The 24,118-nt window shown below is 28.7% G+C and overlaps 1 protein-coding gene across 1 annotated transcript in view; it reads left to right on the top strand.

Annotated features, from left to right (window-relative positions):
- The window catches only part of LOC126748763 (octopamine receptor Oamb), a 207,612-nt gene extending 184,741 nt beyond the window's left edge, over nucleotides 1-22,871 (top strand). Inside the window, exons 5-8 of the mRNA XM_050458204.1 lie at nucleotides 780-1,024; nucleotides 7,652-7,942; nucleotides 12,499-12,807; nucleotides 22,020-22,871. Of these exons, the coding sequence (XP_050314161.1) occupies nucleotides 780-1,024; nucleotides 7,652-7,942; nucleotides 12,499-12,807; nucleotides 22,020-22,109 (935 nt within the window). The 3' untranslated portion in view covers nucleotides 22,110-22,871. The remainder of the gene's footprint in view (nucleotides 1-779; nucleotides 1,025-7,651; nucleotides 7,943-12,498; nucleotides 12,808-22,019) is intronic.
- Nucleotides 22,872-24,118: the final 1,247 nt, after the last annotated feature.

Below are 24,118 nucleotides of genomic sequence, written 5' to 3' on the forward strand. Positions count from 1 at the left end.
AAATCAAATTTTCTATAAATTTTGTACTTACCACCACATTCTAGGATCAACTTTAATTAATCTGAGCTGAAAAATACATTTTTTTAAATGACACCTCAAATTTTTAACAATTTCACACAATAGATTGACCCAATAGCTATTAACATTAATTTCAATTTAAAATTAGCATTAACCTCTTCGATCCATCTTTGCAGCACATACAGATTTCCTATTCGTAATAAATAGATAAAAAAAATTTATTTCAATCCTTAAACTATCAAATAATAAATAAACATTCTAATTTGCATTATGATGCGCATAATTATATTGAAACCATATGATGTATATTAAAAAAATAAACTACATTCACCCCAGCAACGACCCTAGGGGTTAATTAGTAAGGTAGCTATTGTACTTATATATAATACAATCCCGTCTCAGGAGTATAATAGTGAATTCTTGGTTTAAACTAATTAATTCGGTATAAATCGATGCTAGCTTAAAAACTATTTAATACATATTTGCGCTCCATCTCCATTTAAGTTATGCATATATAATACCAAAACAAGAACAAAAACCCATTTGCTATGCAGCAATATCAGTCAGTGTGTTAGGCTATTAACTCCAAAAATAGCTGATATAACTAAGGATATTTGAGTACAATATAAATTGAGTATTCACCCTTATTACCTGACTTATTATCACATGTTTTAAAACGTGAGCATATTGTCGTAATATAAATGGGGTTATTTTCCATGACTTTCACAATGTTGTTGCAGCAATTATGTATTTAACCGTAGGTCCTTCTGGAAACCGTTTCGAGCATCAGAGGTTAACTTTAAGGATTCACCGTGGGCGTGGTAGCTCAACAAAGGCTTCTTATGGATCTCCAAATGGAAGCAGCTATACCGCTACTACTAACAGTAGTGCATCCCCTAGTCCCAGAAGGAGCCACGATCGAAAGCATGAGAGGGTTAAAATAAGCGTTAGCTACCCTTCAAATGAAAATATGTCATCTGCTTCTTCTTCCCCGCAGCTGTTAACAGTAAGTTTATTATCTTTAATATATTTAATAAATTTTCTAAAACCCTTTTAAGGGTTGTCTGATTAAAAGGATATTTTAATAAACTAAGCAGGATTCTGGGAATATTTATTTTGATATAGCGGGTTTTTTTCCTGAAACAGCTCTGAGACTTTGGCTAATATATTTCAGTTATCTAATCAAAAAGGTCTAATAAAAAGAAATCTATTTTGATATTAAACTTTCTTAATTGCTTCATTGTTATCACTAATTACCGATGCCAGAGCATAAAACAGTGTCTTTTTAATGGTTAATCATAAATTGGCTTTTAATGGGTGGTAAAAACTGGCCCGTTTTATCTATTTTGCTACTTATAGACGGCTAATTTCCATTCTTAACCTCAGCGAAGATATGAAACTTTTTCGCCTTAATTAATAAATCGCCATTGTTAAAACTTTAATGCATAATTGAATTACTAATTAAAACTAGGATTTAATCTAAATTCTAATTTTTTGCATGTTATTATGGCATTGATAAAATAAATTATGACTTTACATGATAAGCCCCAATAAAAGTGATTATATTAAGCAAGAATTCAACTCCTTACAAGTTAAGCAAGAATAATTATGACTCTATTATGTTATTCAAAAACCCCCCTTAAACTATCTCAAAACATCCCTTATTGAGTTGTCAGGGACAGTCGATTCATTAATATTGTCAATCCTTCGTAATTTTCGCTAACTAATTAACCTTACCGGGAACTACCATTTATTTAATCGTAAAATCACATGCCGCAGTCGATTTAGTCGAACAAATAGCATGTAATTGCAATTATCATTACATAAAGTGCACTTAAATGATTAATTTTTAAATACTTTTTTTCTTGCGAAAAGGGATCGGATTATAAAATATTGGCCATTTAATTTTGATTAGAAGACTTAATTAATATTTTATCGGTTTATAAATAACTTAGGGAAATGTACCAATATTTATGTTTTTGCTGTTCATGTCCATTTAAATTATGCATATTAGAGGTATTATTTATGTAAATATTAACTTTAAATGAATGAAACACCGAAAATACATTTACGTAAACGTATTTTGGTGATGAATGAGTTATGTGTTAATCAAATTTGATATTCAGTATACATTGTAGAGAATTAAATTTACTTAAATCTCATAATCTATTAAAAGCTATGCTAATATAATGCTTGTATCGTATACAGTTTTGAATTTAATTTTGAAATGTTGTTTTATCTGTTAATGAATATAATTTTTAGCCAATTAAATTATACTCCCTTTTCAATGAAAATTAAACCTTTTCCTTTGTTGTCTATTTCCAGTTTGCATATGACATGCAAAAATATCATTTTATTAAACTGAGATGGCAATATAAGAATCAAAATTAAACTCCTCCCTATTTTTCTGTAGCACCTTATCATGTATATACTAGTGCCTGGATATTCTAAAAATTACATTTTTCGCATGTAATTTACCCTATTGACATCATTTTATTACAATTTTCATGATACTTCAGACTGAGATGGCAATATAATAATAAAAATTTTCATTTCTATATTAGGTTAAGGATAAGCACCGGAAATTATATTTTGCTCACGTAGTTCACCCAATTACATAGGAAAAACATAATTTTATTACATCTCTTTATGACGCTTCAAAATGAGATGAGGATATAAGTATGAAAATTGAATTTTTCCACTTATCAACGTTTTATTTCTATTTTATATCTGCTGGAAATTGCGTTTTTCTCCTGTAGTTTGCCCAATATTAAAATACATTTATTGCCGCTATTAATTACTAAGAGATTCCTAATTAATTAATGCAGTAATTTCAGACAATTATAGTCAATATCTAACTAACTACGCATCAACTTTAATTAACGAAAACTTTATTTTTCACGTCGTTTTACGAATTAATTAATTTTCTTTTAACTAATTAAACAGCATTTATAATTAAATATGATTTTTATTAGTATAATTTATATAACTAGTTAATTTGCCCGAGGCATTCTGACTTTAGCTTGGATACTAATAACTGCAACTATTTTAAACAGTATAAAAATTTATTTGTTATAATTTTATAGTAAAGTCTTTTTTTCTTATTTAGTTTTATTAAAATTATTATTGGAATTTAATTTATTAAGGATTTTTATCCAAATTACTATTAATTATTATTATGAAAGGCATTTCCCATTTTAGGTTGAAAATAGGGTCATACAAAATTTAATAATAAATAAATACTATGAATATATTGAAAAAACTCGGTAAATTAATTCTAATCATTAACTAAGTCATAATTTCATTTTTTATTAATATAATTTCAAAGTTTTCGAAAAAAAAAATTAAAAAATTATAGGAGTTATTTTTTTAATTTTTAATATTGTAACTAATAAATATTAATAGCTTTTAATTAATCAATGCAATTATTTGAGATATTTATGACAAATTTGTAACTAGTTAATTTACTAGAGACAATTTTAGTTTAGTTTGGACTAGGATAACTGTCTCTCTTTCAAATATTATAAGAAATTGATTTGTCATAATTGTATGGTAAATTGTTTTTTTCTTATTTTAATTTTAATACATTTTATATAGGAAATTAATTTATTAAAGGTTTTTAATCAAATTAATGTTAAATAATATTATAAAAGAAATTTCTTATTTCAGGCTAAAAATAGGTTTATACAAAATTTAATAATAAATAAATATTATGAAAATATCCACAAACTTTTGTAAACTATTTCTTATTAATAATTAATTCACAATCGAATTAAGACATAATGTTTTAATATTGCAGCTTTTAATTACTAAGAGCTCCTAATTAAACTTGAGATAATTAAAGGTAATATCATAAAATTTTAATTTAGAGCTTTATTATAGCAATTTTAATTAATACAGTAATTAGTTATTATAAGAGACTTTTAACCAGTTAATTTACTAGAGACAATTTTAGTTTAGTTTGGACTAGAATAATTGCATCTCTTTCAAATAACATAAAAAATTTATTTGTTATAATTTTAGTTTAAAGCGTTTTTTTCTTATTTAAGTTTTAAAAAAATTATTATAGGCAGTCAATTTATTAAGGATTTTTAATCAAGTTAATGTGAAATATTTAAAGGAAAAATTAAAAAATTTGAACTAATTTATAATAATGCAACTAGTAATTACTAGAAGCTCCTAATTAATCGATATATTTTTTTGAGTTAATTAAAGCCAATATCTTACTACCTAAGCATCAACTTTATTAAACACGATTTAATTTTTCACCATGTTTTACGAATTAATTAATCGTGTTTTAACTAATTAAGCATCCTTCTTAATTAACTAAGCATCCTTTTTAATTAGTCAAGTGTAATTATTTATTATAAGAGATTTTTAACTAGTTAATTTGCTAGAGACAATTTTAGTTTAGTTTCAACTAGAATAATTGCATCTCTGTCAAATAGCATAAAAAATTTATTTGTTATAATTTTAGTTTAAAGCGTTTTTTTCTTATTTAAGTTTTAAAAAAATTATTATAGGGAGTTAATTTATTAAGGATTTTTAATCAAATTAATGTGAAATATTTAAAGGAAAAATTAAAAAATTTTGACTAATTTACAATAATGCAACTAGTAATTACTAGAAGCTCCTAATTAATCAATATATTTTTTGAGGCAATTAAAGCCAATATCTTACTACCTAAGCATAAACTTTATTAAACACCATTTAATTTTTCACCTTGTTTTACGAATTAATTAATCGTGTTTTAACTAATTAAGCATCCTTCTTAATTAACTAAGCATCCTTTTTAATTAATCAAGTGTAATTAGTTATTATAAGAGATTTTTAACTAGTTAATTTACTAGAGACAATTTTAGTTTAGTTTGTACTAGAATATAAAAAATTGATTTGTTATAATTTTATTTTAAAATGCTTTTTTCTTATTTAAATATTAATAAAATTATTATAGGAAATTAATTTATTAAGGATTCTAAATGAAATTAATATTAATCATACAATTATACAAAATTTAATAATAAATAAATATTATGAAAATATCGAAAAAATTCTTTTTAATTAATAATAAAGTCACTATTAAATTAAAACATAATTTCATTTTTCATTAATTATTTCTACGGTTTGAAGAAAAAACAAAAAAAAATCATTGTAAGAATTTTTTTTTTCTTTTTAATATTGCAGTTGATTTTACGAATTAATTTGTTTGTCTAAATAATTAGGCATCCTTTTTAATTAATTACATTTTTAATTTAGGGCCTTCTTACAGCGATTTTAACTGGTAAAATATTTAGTGATTTCTAGCTTATTTTCTTGTTTTTACTGAAATAACTAAATTTTACTGAAATAATATAAAAAATTTAATTGCTATATTTTTATAGTAAAGTTAGTTTTTTTTCCCTTATCTTAATCCTAATAAATTTATTATAAGAATTTAATTTATTAAGGATTTGTAATCGAATTAATGTTAATTATTATTGAAAAAGGAATTTTTTGCTTTAAGTTAAATATTTTAATTAGGTAATATTTATTTATTATGTAAAGAAATAACTAGTTTTTACTAAATTTATTTATAAATAGATACTATTAAAATATAGAGAATATTCTATAATTAATTTCTAATTAAGAATTAAGTAAAAATTTAATTTTTTATTACATATTTTTTACGTTTTCGTAAAAAAGAAACAAAAAGTTGTAGGAATTCTTTTTTTTATTTTTAATACTGCACTTATTAATTACTAAGATATTCTTTATTAATTAATGCAGTTATTTGAGACAATTATAGTTTATATCTAACTTAGTAAGGATCAACTTTATTTAATACGATTTTTTAATCCGTTTTACTAATTAATAAATTTTGTTTTGACTAATTTAACATCTTCATTAATTAATTGTAATTTCAACTTGAATCCTAATAAGAGCAATTTTAGAATTAAAAAAAATTCATTGTAAGAATTATTTTTTTTTTGTTTTTAATATTGCAGTTGATTTTACGAATTAATGTCTTTGCCTAAATAATTAGGCATCCTTTTTAATTAAATACATTTTTAATTTAGAGCCTTATTCCAGCAATTTTAACTGGTAAAATAATTAGTGATTATAAGAGATTTCTAGTTTATTTTCTTGTTTTGACTAGAATAACTAAATTTTATTCAAATAATATAAAAATTTCAATTGCTATATTTTTATAGTAAAGTTAGTTTTTTTTAATCTTAATTTCAATAAACTTATTATAAGAATTTAATTTATTATGGATTTTTAATCGAATTAATGTTAATTGTTATTGAAAAAGCAATTTTTTTACTTTAAGTTAAATATTTTAATTGGGTAATATTTATTTAATAGGTAAGGAAATAATTAGTTCCTACCAAATTTAATTGTAAATAAATACTATTATTCAATAAATTATTTCTAATTAAGAATTAAGTCAAAATTAAATTTTTTATATTAGATAGATATTTTTACATTTTCGTAAAAAAAAAAATAAAAAGTTGTAGGAATTGTTTTTTTAATTTTTAATACTGCACTTATTAATTACTAAGATATTCCTAATTATTTATTGCAGTTATTTGAGACAATTATAGTTAATATCTAACTTAGTAGGCATCAACTTTAGATTTTAAATTCGTTCTACTAATTAATAAATTTTGTTTTTTATCATCGTTTAACATCTTCATTAATTAATTGCAATTTTAACTTGAATCCTCATTAGAGCGATTTTAACTTTTTTGATCCCGTAATTAGTTATTATAAGAGCTTTCTAACTAATTAATTTACTTAAAATATTTTTACTTTATTTTGCACTAGTTACGCAATAATTATAATTATAGAAATTTTTATTAATATAATCATGATTATACAGGGTCCTGCAACAGTACGTCGGTCTTCCATAAAGCCTAAAAAAATTAGGTTAAAATTTTCTAACCTCTTAAAAAATTTTTGGGAGCTGATTTGAAGTATACAGTGTGCTTCAAAAAAGTAGGGAACAATTTTCTGGTATCTGATAATTTCTATAAAAATCAGTCAACAAATAACTTTATCGAAAAGAGTGTTTTCTATACCCTAGGCCACCCGGTATACCTACTTAAAAAACAAAAAAAAATCCTTCTAATTTCCAGAAATAAAAAGCATATTTCACAACGTATTACTCGCTCATTTTCTAGCACATTCAATTAGTCGAAACTACAGAGGCTGAAACTAAACTTCCGGTGTAAATTCCGCAAAGGAAGCGAGAGTAGTCCTGCTCCTATTGGAGCTTAAAAACCGCACGATAACAAACAGCGACGACAAATTATAAACTTAAACGTGTCAAACCTCCGAATGCTCGGAATGAAAAAATGGGGTTATTTATGTTCTCTTTGTTTTTTTGTTTGGTAAACGTGATTTATATGGACCAATAAGAACTTTGAATACACAAATGTATAGATATAAATCATATTTATTTATGAAGCAAAACAAAACTGAAAAATGTGATAAATCAAGGGTTTCTTTTTACTTGTTCGAGACGAAGAAAGGCCAGAAGGGCAATCAGTTTATATTAGAGAATTTACATAGAATATGAAATATTTGTCTTAGCTTCAAAAATTCCATTTATTAAACCAGAACATTTATAGTAAAATCATCTACTTTCCAGGTAACTCCAACGTCTCCGTCTACCAGTCATCCCTCATACGTGGTCCATTACTCAGTAAATGGAAAAGACTTGTCAAATACCGTGCCATGTCTTACCCAAAATACCGAGAATGACAATTACTTGAAAGTGAATAGATGTATAGGAAAATTAAATAGTAAAAGACGCTCGAATAGCGTCGATAGTGGCCAAAGAGCACGGAGTGCAAGCCCTTGTCGAAGTGACGAAACGGAAAACTCTGGAAAATCCAAGTTAACTACAAGAAGGATGGGGAAAAGGAACATAAAAGCGCAGGTAAATGCTTGAAAATATTAATGCGCCACGTTAAGCAATAAGGAGGCAAGTGTCTTATTTCTTATTATAATAAAAATATTTTTTATTTAAATACGTAAATATATATACTGACCTGGTTATTTATTATTAAAGTTAAAAAAAAAAAAAAACACTTAAGCTAGTTGATGAGCGTTGCGCGTGGATATGCTATATACTGAATACTTTACCGATCATTACTGATTTCCAACTTTCTGGACTTCCACCGCACTAAAGACCTTCGTTGACAAGGCTGGTATAAATTTGACAGCTCCTTAATTAACTTAAGACACGTTAATTAATTAATTTCTGCACTAAACTTTCATATTAGCTTAATTAAGCAAATAAATAATTTTTTAGTAGCCGTTTAGTTCATAGAACAAACGTTTACAAGTGCTTCCTAACTCCGTTACGAGACTTTTTAAATATTATTGTTTGAAAACTAGTGAAATTTTAAATTAAATTTATGCTGGTTAAGCCACTTGAATAACATCGCAATTAAAAGTTTTGGAAAACGAGCAAACAAACTTTAAGACATACAAAAAGGAAATCTCTTTATTTCAGGTATAATTACACCCGCGAAAACGCATTAAAAATATTGGGAGAAGCTGATTCAAAAAACGCTAAGGAAAATTTTAGGAAATCAAGGAGAATTTGAAGTTTTTGTACGTTTTAGTAAAGTTTCCTTAATAGTAAAAGTAAATTGTTTATTGGAGATTTAAGCTCTATAACATGTTGCTCTTCTGACCATTATAAATAGTTTTTATGGAACATTCAAATATGTTGTAGAATGTGTGAACTGAGATATATTCTCCATTAGAAAAAATTCTCGTAAATAAATACACAATTTGTTTGATCATATTTTTTTAACACGAACTATGGAAGTTGATATCTAAAATTGTGCCCAAGTAATTACTTCAGAAATGTGAGCGAAAATACGAATTTTTTTCACAATTTGCAATAATCAACATATCGTCAACATCTACAGGATGCACCGTAGACATTTTGCCAAAAATACATCATTTCTTTGCATTTTAACTCAATTAATTTTCACAGAGTCTTAATTTGAGATTAATTTTATAATTTGATATTAATACTTTCAGACACTTTCAGTATTTTTAACACATTAAGCTCTATTAGACAAGTAAGACTAAAACCACCTTATTTTCAACTTTCAAATGCTCCCATTTTCTTATTAAAATTTCCCTACTCACTGTGTCAAATGCTCTCTTAAAATCTAAAAATCAGAGTTAATGGCTTTGAGAAAATGATTGAATGAGTGAATCTCACTCAATCAATTTATTCTTATAGTTGTTCCTTGACACATACTTCAAGAAGTTTCTCATAGACTGGCACGGAATTCATTACCACATTTGGTGTTTTGTATTTTGGAAACAGGATTAGCTATTGGTCTAATGTAGTAATTTATTGCACAAAATAGTTCGATATTGGGTTCATTGAATTTTCTTGAATAAAAAATACATTGCAATTGAAAAGTTGATAATTCTTTAGTTAGAAGAAATTGATTTGTATTGGACGTGTTTTCATAAAAATAATGCCAAATTCTTCACTCAGTTCACTCAATTTATTAGAAAAAAAGTGTCCTAATATATTGATTAGATTGAGAGAGAAAAAGAAAAACTGAATAATTTTAACGAAATGATTGCCTTCCAGAAAATTATGATTTAATACTCATGGTTTTTTTTAGAATTATCTATAGATTTAATACACAACAACCGAAAATTGGGTTCCAAAAAAAAATGCTGCATTTAAGATTCTAGAGAAATGTTTGTATCCAAAAAACTCAATGTCTAGTATTTGGCAAATACTATATACTAGTCTCTCATAGGTCCTTAATTATTTCTTTTATTCTTGTCATGGAAAATTAAAACACTCATATGTTATTTACACACTTACACTATTAAACACGATCACTTAAAATTACTAGAAGTATTTTTTTTTATGTATTTATGTCCGATTCAAATACCGCGCCAATTTTCCGAACTGAACTGTCAACTGGCCTCTCAGTAGCAACGAGGCTCCTTATATACTCGACTGACCATGGTTCCGGAAGATTCGCTGACCTTCCGAGTGTCTTCAGAGATGTCGTGCGATGTGCTTGCTTTACCGCGATAATTACGGAATTAAGGAAGAAAGCTGGTATATTCGCGGTGCTGCCAATATCGTTACAATATAATTTGCAGAAGGTTTATTAAATCTCTGTGCAATGTTAGCTTCCTACGTGCAAAAATTATTTTGTTGACCATATGTTGATTAGTTCAAATTTCTTTAAAGTTCTTTTGGCTTATTTTTATCTAAATCTATGCATTGTACATAAAATCTTTTCCTTTCTACTCTTATTTTATTTACAATAATATTTTTTAGAATTTTATATCAATTCCATACGATTTCACTGACAGCCAGATTTTCCATGACAGCCTTTTTATAAAGTAGGTTATAAGTTTTTATCAACGAATTTTTGTTGTTGAACCATTTTAACTTCTAAGAGAATATCTACAACAAAACTATTAGCCCGTAAGTTGATCTAGTCTGTACAATTTTTATTTTAGTTAATTGTAAACAGTTTCTTCTGAAGTTTATTACCATTATAATTTTTTTAAAACCTTTGATATCTTATGGTATCTATTGACCGTTTTTTCTTGTTTACCACTATAATGGTCACTAATTTTAGGGGTTAAATGGACTTTATACTAAGGGTGTTTATCATCTGAAATTAAATTATTTATCAGTATTTTTTAGGGAATAAGTGTACATAAAGAAATTGCTAGTCATACCCATTTTGGTTATGCATTTAATTAATATTTTTCATAATTTTAAGACAGACGCCGGTTAAAATTTGTATTTTATGGCATCTATGAGCTCGTCTTTTTTTACCAATAGTAATTAAAAAAAAAAGTGTATTTTGGTAAAAAGACACATTTTCTCAAAAAAAGACCAATAAATTTTAAGGTAAAATGAAAATTCTGCAGTGTTCCTTCACTTATTTATTAACTATTTAGTTATTTAAAATTCCCTACATGTTTCGGATACAATGGTGTCTATCATCAGGGTATAAAAGGTTTAAAATTGGTATTGGATATACGCCCCAGGGTTTGATTCCATGTCAAAAGCCCTCTATTTGTTATTATTGTTTTTTTTTTAAATATTATTTTCATTTTACTTTAACCTACGACTCCACTGCTAGTATGGACTATTTCTTCACTATTAAATAAATTTTAACCAAAACATGTGAAAAAAATTTTTTTGGGTCAGCGTCTATTAAATATGTATTAAATCAGTGAAAAATATTATTGTTATTAAAGACTATCTATAATAAATTTCGCTATTATTATAAATAAGCTAAATATTTCAATATATTTGAGTTAACATGTCGCTCAGCAGCTCACTCTATGTAAATAACTTTTTTATTTTTCATTTTAACATGATACACTATTTAGTAGGTTTTATTAGGCATTTAATTGCATATCAATTCTACCATAATTATAAGGTATTTCATTAAAAATGTGCCTTTTTTTCAAGTAAAAACACACCCGATTACTCTAAGAAAAATATTTAATTAATTAATATATTTAGTATTTTTTAAAGCAAAAAACCTTTATGATTAATTTCTGTATTGATCACTCTCCTTTAAATATTATTTTACTTTTTTGAATATTTTACTTTATCCTTTATATTTGCGACTCTAAATACAGCTGAACCAATAGTTCAAGTCACCAGCTTTAGCTGCACACCATCTTAAGGCGAATTAAGAAACAAATAATTTTTTAGGTTTTTGGTCAAAACACCTAAAATCACTACTGAGATAAATGTAAAATCGCAATTAAATCACTGTTAAGATAACTATGTAGAGAAAAAATCCGATTTCTTTACTCGTAATGAATTGATAAATGAAATTAAAAACTTGGAGCGTCTTATTAAAACAGCAAATTTAATTAAATTAAATGAAATAGAAATTCCTTTCCATTTTTTTTTGCTTATTGTAAGGGTAATATTCCAGTCTATTTTAAGATAATTGCGTAGATTTCAAATATTCCTGGAACGAAAAATCCGCATTTAATAAGAAATCAGAATTTCCATAGCAGCTTGCTTAACAAAATAGCGCAAGCATAAACACAAATTTGATCGGTCGTTGTCAACTATTGCGTTACGCCTCAATGAGCTTAAAAACCTAAAAATAAAATCAAAGAAAAGATTGTTGTTCAACAATTCCTTCCGCAACAACTGTGTTATCTTTTGTGCTTATTTGACATCACTTCTTTAAACTTTAAAAGGATTTAAGAGCCATATATTTGCATTTTTGTACATCTCTTTTAATTGGTCGTTAAAATATGTAAAATAAGAAAATATATGGCAGCAACGCTTAAGTAAACACCAACAATAGGCTTACTGTGCACTGCAGTGTTGTCATATAGCAACAAACAATTATAGATTTTGTTAAAAGTATATGAAGAATAGGTGTAGTTGTTGCCATATACTGACAGAAAATTAAATTAGTAACTGTAATAATTTCTCTTATCCAGGTTAAGCGCTTCCGTATGGAAACCAAAGCGGCAAAAACCCTTGGAATAATTGTCGGGGGTTTTATCGTATGCTGGCTCCCATTCTTCTCCATGTACCTCGTCCGGGCGTTCTGCAAAGACTGTATAAACCCCCTGGTATTTTCGATACTTTTTTGGCTGGGATACTGCAACAGCGCCATTAATCCCTTAATTTACGCGCTTTTCTCCAAGGACTTTAGATTTGCCTTTAAGAAAATTATTTGCCGCTGCTTTTGTACCGATAATGGATCGCGTGGATCACGGAGAGGATCTGAAGGGTCTCAACTGCAGGTAATCCTTTTCATTATTTCGTTTTTGTTATAGGTTTAAAATTGGTAAAAATAAATAAGTGTCTATCAGTTTCCTATGAAAATGCTTGGCGGAAAAATGACAATTATGCAATTTGTGTCCTTAAAAGCTGATAATATGCAAACATGAAAAAGTTTACACACTGTAATTCAACTAGAATTCTTATGTAATGGCACATGTGCCATTGGTAAACGCAGTCTTCATTCTTTACTCTAATGTTTCATCATTCTTAATTTTTCCTTTTAATAACTATTAGAGAAGTTTCCATAGTCAACAAATCTGATAGATTCAACTCTTTATCTTCAATAGTAAAAGATTTTTCTTTCAGATGATGATTTTTAATGGTCTAATTAAATTCTCCATCTTTGTAGTCCTATCATTGAAAATTGGTGTGACACTCAAATTACAAAACAGTTATCAAAACTTTTTATTTTAATCTCAACACATGTTTCGCTAACAATCTTAGCATCTTCGGGAGAATATTAACTCTAAATGAAAACTACTTACTACATTTACATACTAAAGGTAGAATTTTAGAATTGGAAGCATACACACTTTTTAAAAAACTCACTCTTAGACAAACTGATTTAGAGTATCAAGCATAGGGTGATTAAAGGTTATTAATCGCAAATTTATAAGCAACTTTTCTTCACTAAATAAAAAACTACGAAAGTTAAGAAGTCTGAAGGATAAATCACGAAAAGAAGAACGTGTTCTTAATAAGAGTCTTAATTTTACATCAGCTTCAAATTACAAAAATAACTTGGAGGAGATTTGTTAGTAAGTGTTGAATATTATCAATTATTGTCAGATTCCTCAAAAAGATTTGGTAAAGAAACGATGTCTAGAGATGTCAAAAGTCCTACAACGAATACGCAATCATTTTTATAGGTTTTCATACTTACTTGTCACTGTCCATGCCTTATTACCAATCAGAAATCAGTATTTCAAGAAATTACTAAAAATTCTGATACTGAGGCAATTTTAGTAAGATTCAATATTTAAGCTGCCATTCTGCTATTGAATCCAGCACCTTGAAAAATTGAAATTATGCTTTAACATTACTGACCGTTAAGGTCAAAGGCATTGTTACCAATCATACGTCAATATTGTGTAGCATTTGTAGAAAAATCCATCGCCATTGGATTCAGCACCTAAAAACCATTGTCTTATGAAATAGTTGGGTTTGAAAGTTGTAACTTTAATTTATCCGCAGAGAAAACATGGTTTTTGCAATCATTTAATGCTGTCTTAACCTGTGAGAACCTTAAAGGATTCCAATCTAATATCTTGGTACAAAATCACTTAATAAAATCAAGTTTATCTGTTCAAAGGTGCTTGACCATTGGTAAAGTACTTGCCCCTTATTAGCCAAGGCACTATTACCAAGTATACGTCAGTATTTCAAAAAGTTAATAAAAATTTAGTTACTGGGATAATTCGGAAGACACCCTAATGGCATTTCGGCATTCATTGATTTAATTTTCGTGAGACTGTTCGTATTTTATTATATCTTTTATTTTAGTATACTTTTTGTGACATATTTATTTTGCATTTCGATAACAGTTTTTTCAAAAATAGATTTAAAGCTAACCACATATTTAAGGCGAATCCTTTTTTCTACAAAAACTATTGAAAAATTGTCTTGGGACGAAACTCGATATTTTAACAAAATTTTAATGGATGCACTCTTTAGTGTAACAACGTCGTCTGCCATAATTACAGTATTTGCAGCATATCAGCTAAATCAACGTAATGAAATCTTGATAGCATTGGATTCAGCACCTAAAAAACATTGTCTTTTAAAATTGTTAGGTTTGAAAGGTGTAACTTTAATTTATCCGCAGGGAAAACATAGTTTTTGTAATCATTTAATGCTGTCTTAACCTATGAGAACCTTAAAGGATTCCAATCTAATATCTTGGTACAAAATCACTCAATAAAATCAAGTTTCTCTGTTCAAAGGTGCTTGACCATTGGTAAAGTACTTGCCCCTTATTAGCCAAGGCATTATTACCAAATATACGTCAGTATTTCAAAAAGTTCATATAAATTTAGTTACTGAGATAATTCAAATGATACCCTGATGGCATTTCGGCATTCTGCCATTGGATTCAGCACCTGAAAAAACTGTGTTTTTGACCGTTAAAAAAAAAGCCTAAAGCAATCAATTTTTTCATGCTACATTAAAATGTCCTATGACAGATACGCAATCATTTCCATTAGTTGAAATACTTGCTCCTTATTGGCCAAGGCATTCTTATTAATTATACGTCACTATTTCAAAAAAAAATCATAAAAATTCAATTACTAAGATACTTCTAACGAGACTCTGATGATATTTAGGCATTCTGCGCTTGAAAAATTCATATTGTCACAAATTGTTACCAATCATACGTCAATATTTTAAGCATTTATAGAAAAATCGGTATTGATTAAATTCTAGTGAGACAGGTGGTATTTTGCATTCTGCTATTCTATTTAGCACCCGGAAAAGTGTAACTTTCTAGAATAAATTAAAATTAATTACCATAATTGGATGCAATGGATTTTTTAATAATACATTTAAATGTCCTACGATAGATCATTCCTATTGGTTAAAATACTTACTCCTCACTAGCCAAGGCATTATTACCTCTCAGAGATCAGTATTTTAAAGAATTTATGAAAATCCTGGTACTGAAACTTTGGTAATTCTTATGCATTCTACCATTAGACTCAGCACCTTGAACAATTTAAATTGCGCATTTAACAGTACGTTTGATGTTCATTTGACCGTTAAAATAAAAGTATGATTACTAAATCGACGATTTGGATATTTGTATCAATTATCTAATTATTAGTCGAGCATTGTTACCAAACATAGGTCAATATTTCAAAAAAATTAGAGAGATCCCGGTATTAATTTAATTCTCGTGAGACTGTTCGTATTTTATTATATCTTTTATTTTAGTATACTTTTTGTGCCATATTTATTTTGCAATTCAATTACAGTTTTTTCAAAAATATATTTAAAGCTAACTACACATTTAAGGCGAATCCCTTTTTTTACAAAAACTATTGAAAATTGCCTTGAGATGAAACGCGATATTTTAGTGGATGCACTCTTTATTGTCAAAACGTCATCTGCCATAGTTACAGTATTTGCAGCATATCAGCTAAATCAATGTAATAAAACCATGATAGATAGCATTTAGGCATTCTGCCATTAGATTTAATACCTGGAAAGAATTGTCTTTTAAAATCGTTAGGTTCGAAAGGTGTAACTTTAATTTATCTAAGGAGAAAATAAGGTTTTTGCAATCAAATTGATACTATTTTAACCTGCGAGATCATTAAAGGACTCCAGTCCAATATCTGGTTATAAAATCAGTTAATAAAATTAAGCTCCTTTGCTCAGAGGTGCTTAGGCAAGGCAAGGCATTATTACCAAATATGCGCCAGTATTTCAAAAAATTCATAAAAATTTAGTTACTGAGATAATTCGAATGACACCCTGATGGCATTTCGGCATTCTGCCATTGGATTCAGCACCTGAAAAAACTGTGTTTTTGAGCGTAAAAAAAATATGCTGGTTTGCAGCTTAAAGCAGTTTTTGCTGCCCTTTCTCCTCTCTGTCTATTGCACAAATGGTACCTATATTAATGTAATTGATATAGTGAATTATTACCCTATATTTTTTTTTGTTTTTAGCTTTTATATGTTTTTAGGCTTTAATGATTTAATTTATAAATAAATATAATTGAAAAAGTCTTTATTCTTATTTTAGTTGTAATTAGGTTAGTATGTTTTAATGGTCTGAGCAGCACATGCTCGTGTATATGTTATAGGTTGTTTTTATAATCGCAGTTCAGTCCGCATTACTCTTAGCATTGTGTAAGTTCTTGTAATAAAAAAATGTAATTTTCTATGTACAATGTTTAAGTGGTAATAAAAGTCTTTTAAATTTGAATTTAAAATGTCCTACGACAGATACGTAATCATTTCGATTGATTGAAATACTTGCTTCTTATTAATTAATAGGCATTCTTAATAATTATACAATACTATTTAAAAAAATCATAAGTTACTAAGATACTTCTAATGAGCCCCTGATGGTATTTAGGCATTTTGCTATTAGATTCAGCACCTTGAAACATTTTAATTGTGCACTTGGCAATAATGACTGTTAAGAAGTGTGATTACTGGATCGACGTTTTTTACGATCCACGATATTTCTGTCAAGCTTCAAAGTAGCTAATTATTGGCCAAGATATTGTTGCCAATTATACGTCAATACTGTAAAGAATTTGTAGAAACCCCGGTATTAATTTAATTCTAGTGAGAGTTGTGGTATTTAAGCAATCTGCTATTTTACTTAGCACGATGAAATTTTTAAAATTAATTAATATTAATCGCCATAGTTGCGCCATCTACGGCAAATGATGATCATCATACGAATGTATGCACATTGCCTGAGATCTGTTAACTAGTGGCTCTTTTAAGATATGATAAACAGTGTTGCTACATACATTACGCCTTCGATTATAGTTTTTCTGTTAATATAATAAGACTGTTACCAGGGCACATTTAAAACCAACCCATTTTTCTGCAAAAATTATTAAAAAATTGTAACCTGCCTTGGGATGAAATTGGTTATTTTAGCAACATTTTTTAAGCATGCACAATTTAGTGTGGCAACGTTGTCTGCCATAGTCACAGAATTTACACCGTATCATCTAAATCAATGCTATGTTAGTAACTGGTGTAAATATTAAAGGAATTTTATGAATATTTTTATACAGTGACCACCTAAAGTTCCGCATAAATTCGATAAAAATTAGAGACATAATTTTTTGAGAAAACGCTCGGACATAAATTTTTGTATACAGGGTGAAACAAAAAAAAGATATGACGTCATCGGTCATTTTTTTAATCGGAATGCTATATTTTTTATTGCATTTATGAAATATAGGCGAAATTCCAAGCAAGTTTCGTATAACACACCTTATCTCAAAACTCAACTGTTTCAGAAATATTTACATTTAACCAACAAGATAGCAAGTAAGTACGTCTATTTACAAATTAAGATAAAATGGAGGATAAAATGTTATAAACTGTGAAAACTCTTATTAATAAGTGTTCAAACTGATCCCCATTTACTTCTTGGCAGAAAGCAAGACGGTTTACAAACTCATGTAAAACACTATTAATTATTTCGGGTGAAATACGTCTAATTTCATATCTAATTCTATTTTTTAAATCTTCTACGTTATTTGGCTTCTCAAACAAAACTTACTTTTCAGGTACCCCCATAGAAAATAGTCGCAGGGATTTAGGTCTGGTGACCTGGTCGGCCACTCGATTGGCCCTCTTCGTCCTATCCATCTTCCTGGGAACACTGTATCCAAGTAATTACGGACATTTTAAAGAAATGTGGCGGTGCGCCGTCTTGCTAAAACCACAAATTATCTGTCGGGACAGCAGGGTCTTGTTGGTCTGAGTATAGGGCAGCCAAAGCAGGGATAAGATCTTCTTGAAGAAAATTCAAATAGCGTTGTCCTGTTAAGTTTTCTTCGAAAAAGTATGGCCCTATTACTTTATTTTCCACGATACCAGCCCAAACATTAATAGATTTACGGTACTGTGGTGTATGAGCCTCAGTTGCCCAGTTTGGATTTGACAATTTTGCCGATTTACGACACCGTTTAAACAAAAAGTTGCTTCATCCGAAAACAAAACTCGTAACATAAACTGACGGTTATTATTGCAAATGTTCATCATTTGCTCGCAAAATTGGTTTCTTCGATCAGGATCATCCTCATTTAATTTGTGTATTAGTCTAATTTTATAAGGGTGGATTTATTTGCTTTTAAGATGCGTTTTACTGACGTTTCGGCTATATTATTAACAACTGAAATTTGTGAAGTTGCATTGTTTGAATTTTCTTTGACGGAAAACAGAACGTTTAATTTTGTTTCTTCAGACGACCTGATCTTGGCAAATCCCTTACATGGCCTGAAGTCATGAATTTGTGCTGTATTCTACTAACTGTTGACTAAGAAATAGGATGGCTTGGGTATTTGACATTAAACAGTTAACTTACTTCTTTTTGCGTGCGCACTCGATCCCCGTACCCTTGCATCATCAAAATTTCAATTCGTTGGGCTTCCGTTAAATTAGCCATAATTTATTCTGATAGAAAAACTAGTAATTTTCGAACTGACAGTGACATTCGAAAATGGAGATTCTTTACAAGTGCAACCATGGAAATAGAAACAATTGGCAGTGTTTATAACATTATTTTTTTCCTCGACTTTACCTTAATTTGTAAATAGACTTTGTAATAGAATAGAATTTGTAAATTGTAAATAGAATTATTTAAATGTAAATATTCCGGAAACAGTTGAGTTTTCCGATAAGGCGTGTTATACAAAACTTGCTAAGAATTTCGCCTATATTTTATAAATGCAATAAAAAATATAGCATTCCATTTAAAAAAATGACCGATGACGTCATATCTTTATTTTTGTTTCACCCTGTACACAAACATTTATGTGAAATAATGCGCAACTTACAAACAAATAAAAATCGACGGGTCCGAGCGTTTTGTCAAAAAATCATGTCTCTAATTTTTATCGAATTTATGCGGAACTTTAGGCGGTCACTGTATAGTAACGTCAAAGGACTTGCAGGATATCAGCTGAATCAATAATTATACATCTGTCATACAATTGCTAGAAAAACAGTTGTTTTTGGTAAAATACTGGCTCCCTTTTAGTCAAGGCATTATTACCATTTATACATCAGTATTTCAAGAAATTCATACAAATTCAGTTTCTAAGTTACTTCTAATGAGACCCTAAAGACTTTGGATTCAGCACCTAAAAACAAGTCTTTTGGACTTGTTGGGTTCGAGAGTTGAAGCTTGAATTTATCTGAAGAAGAAATAAAGCTTTTGCAACCATTTAATTCTGTCTAAACCTGCGAAATCATTAAAAGGTTCCAATCCAATACCCTGTTATAAAATCACTTAATAAAATTAAGCAGCGGTGGTTAAAGGTGCTTAAAAAAGCAACATTTATGTATAAAAAGAAGCATACAGTAGTGTAGGTGCCAAAGGATACTCGAACATTTATCCGAAGAATATTTTCCATGCAAATTTACTTGGTTTGTAATACACTTATGTTTAAAGCAAAATATTAAAAAAAATTAACTTGGAAATGGCACGACACGCGCATCCTGTGGATCACATTCTGGATTTAACCTCTAACCTAGACGTAGGAATCCAGAATACTATTCACTCTTGACATTCTGACTAAAAATAAGCACCGTTTACCATTTCACCACCTAATTCAGCACTTTTTTTTGACCGGTTAAAGACCTCATTTTTTCGGGTGCAATAACAGAATGTACAAATGCCACTAGAGTCGCACAATAAGTATTTCAGTAACTGATTTTTATTTTAAGACGTTTAATTGAGAATAATACTAATTATCATCATTGATTCAACTGGTATGTTGCAAGCCCTTTAGCACTATATAATAATAATAATAATAATAATAATAAGATGTTTATTAGCCACCAATACAAAAAAAGCATAATTACAGAAGGTAATATGATTATATACATGGAATTAAATATTAGAATATTAAACAAAGAGAGCATGTTAAAAACAATAGGTTATAAAAAGAATTTAGTTAACACAAGTAAGGCAACTAATAAGCCATGCATTCAGACTTCCAGAAAAGAAGGAAACAACTTCCTGGATTCTGTTAAGGCTTATAATAGAAGAAGTGAGAGAAAAAAAAAACAAATAGGTAGGCATATACTTATGAGGGGAAAAAGCAGTAGGGGGAAAAATGGATGAAACGAAATGAAAAAAAATCTTTTTTTTTCTCTTTTCCTTTCTTCCTTTTTTCTTCTTTTTTTTTAAACAGTTAATTTTTGAATAATAAATGTTAATAGAATATTTTACGTTGCATTCAGTTAGTTAGCATGTGCGTAGTATTTTATAGAAATGATCATCGAATTCTTTTGATTGGTCATACCAGTTACCTAAAATATTACATCGTCTGCTCCCATTTCCTCTAAGTAGTAACAAATTTAATAAAGAAAAAGAAACAATTAAAGCCATTACAGAGTCAACGGTTATGACGATAGGATTATTGATAAGCTGATTAAAAAACATCAGTTTTAGGTTATATCTTAAAAACTCTATCACATTTCAAAAAGATGAAATAAACAAACTTCGTTGCAATATCATATGATCCTATTTTGATAAAAGGCTTTGATAGGGCTTTGTCAAGGTAGTTGATAGGGATAGGGGGCTAAGAATGGTCGATCACAGTTTCGCCAAGTTGAGAAATTTTGTAGAATGAAGACCAATGAAAAGTCCACGATCTATGAGATTAATTTGAATAAAGGTGATAAGAAATATATCAGTTAATGTCAAATTAAAAAAAAAAAAAAATGATAATGAAATATGGAAAAGTCAAGTTAATCAGGAAAATCCAGTTAATAACAGTCGAAGATTAGATGCGTTTAAAAGTTTAGCAATACTAAATATAAAATCAAAAAAATTATAGGTATAAAGGTCCAATTTTTTAGAGTCAATATAGAAGGCTACTTGTAAGTAGTTTAAGTTTCATTTCAATCTTTTCCCGAAGATATTAACATCGTTAGCGAAACACGTGTCAAGAATATAATAAAGAGTTTTAGTGGAAAGACTGTTTTTTTTATTTTTTTCTTTCTTTATATTCAGATCTCCAAATCACCAATATCAAGGGAGAGTCTTAGTTCTGTTCCATCTCAGTAAATTATAAATGTTAAAGGAACTATTCAAGTTTCCTTCTTCTTTCATACATGGACGATGCCCTTTGCATAAGTTGAGCTTATATCAAACAACGCACTAAGAACCAAATGGTTTCAAGTGCCTGGAATAATTTTTATATTTCTTACAAGCATTTGAAGTCCTACTTAAAATTGCAGTTATGTAGATGTTGTAGGTATCAACTGCTTGGAAGGTGAACTATTCATATCTGCATATTGTATAGTGCTTGCAAAGTGTGTTCTTGAGCAATTGCTATGGTCATCTTGAAGCAAATACTCTGTTCATCATTAGAATCAACAGAGTAGACTTGCATTTACAAAAATTGCATGCGACTCAGTACCATTTGTTGCGCAATCGGTAACTTGAAAGTCATTTTTTTTAGGGTCGTCACAACAGATCTCCAAGCTACAACATGCAGCCGCACTCTCTCGGTGAAGAGAGTGACACGAAAGATAATTCAGATTCGAGGTGACGTAAAGGAAAAAGAGGAAACGCATTTGACTTTGACGTTGACACGAATAACGTATTCAAGTTGGCGGTGAGCGTGGTGATCGGGTGACATATGAAGGGCGCAGAAGCCACTTCTGACGTGTAGACTTAATCTTCGATGAGATGACCTTATTTATGAATTTGCTGTAAGATATATTGTATGTCGGAAATCAGTGTATTAATGCTTATATGAGCCGTCTTAGTTAAAAAAAAAAGAAGATAAGTGTTAGATTAGAGTTTACTGCTACATTCTGTATCTTACGCCAGTACAGATATATTATATGTGTATAGTCCAGAGAACATGTATAGATAGATGTAAGTCCCCCTACTCACCTCTTCTAGATTTTGACTAAATTTGGGAGTAAATAGACAGTTTGAGTGTTCAAAATGGCCGATAATTTGAGCGAAGAACTGTAGCTCCTTCTAGTTTACTCAATTTTTAGGCTGTTTCGGAAAATTTTGCCAAAATATTCAATTTTTTTTTACTCATAGCATTTTGTACCTGATAACAGAGAGAGGGTTTATTATAATGAATTAAAAAATATCGACAAAACATATTGTGAATAAGAAAAAAATATATATGTGTATTAAATGTACTTAAATATTCCTCTATGCTAAACATAGATTATATAAAAAAATATAAACCTTGATATAAATATTGTAAGCTATTCTTCTGTAAATTTCCCTTTAAAAATATATTTAAACATATGTTATACATAAAAATATATATGATGGACTTCTAATACTGACGTGTTTTATTTCTGTGCCTTTTACTGCTCAAATGACTAGCTGGTGAGACACTGACATTTAACATTAAGAATTTTATATCTATGCATTTTCAAAAAATACCCAAAATCCAATGTTTTATAGCTTTCATCAAAAGATGTGCAAAAGCATCCTATTTTCGTTTGAAACACGCCATCTAGCTATTTTATGGAAAGCTTTCAGGACAATCAATGATAATAGCATAAAAGAATAAGGTGACATCTAGGAATTATTCAAGAGACCAAAATCGGACGAAATCTGTATATTATTTTATTGATTAAAAGGTGAAATCAGGCATATTTCGCCCGAATATCAGAAGTTTGTGGGATCAATTGATTATTGAGTATTCTAGATTTAATCTTTGGGTAATATTCAATGAACGATTTTAAGGAGATGGATCAGTATAGTGGTTAACTTATTTTGATCTGAAATGCTCAATAATATAAGCAATAACCGAATCTTAAAATCTCTATTAATCACAATAATAATTATAAGCAAATAGTGATTTTTGCCTCATAGAATGGCGAAGCCCAAGATGATCATCAGCAATCTTGTGTCAACAAAAAAAAACATTGCATGTTAAAATATACTGGGTGGTGCGTCGCCGAGCGGAACATAGGAAAACTCATGTAAATTTTAAAGGGGTCAATTATTGGCTTCCCTGTACATTTTACAGAAAAAATGTCAAATGTTAACTTTTTGAGGAGACCAATCTGGCAAACCCTCGTGCAAAGTTTCAAAAAATTTTAATAAGCGAATCTTGAATTATTCAATTAAATGTAATTGCAAAATTACCAAATTTTCGGTTCAGGTAAAACCAGACACCACCCACCAGCAAACAACTTGTTATAAGGCGTTGTCAAATCTGACGTACAGCCCAATACAAGAAATTTTTTTTTCGTTTTATCAATCTCACAACCATACATTCAAAGTATGACATTACTTTTTTATCGAAACTTTTATTTAATATAACGATGAAGTTATATTAAATAATTATATCTATTTTTTTGTCGATTGAATAATTCATACTTGTTTTCAAATATCGACTGTCACTTATTTATTGACACTCTTCCTCATGTCAGTGACAATATTCATTTTACTGGTGCCCGTTTGGTTTTACCTGAACCGAAAATTTGGTAATTTTGCAATTACGTTAGATTGAATAATTGAAGATTCACTTATTAAAATTTTTGGAAACTTTGCACAAGGGTTTGCCAGATTGGTCTC

This window comes from Anthonomus grandis, chromosome 22 (assembly GCF_022605725.1).
Source record: "Anthonomus grandis grandis chromosome 22, icAntGran1.3, whole genome shotgun sequence".
NCBI lineage: Eukaryota > Metazoa > Arthropoda > Insecta > Coleoptera > Curculionidae > Anthonomus > Anthonomus grandis.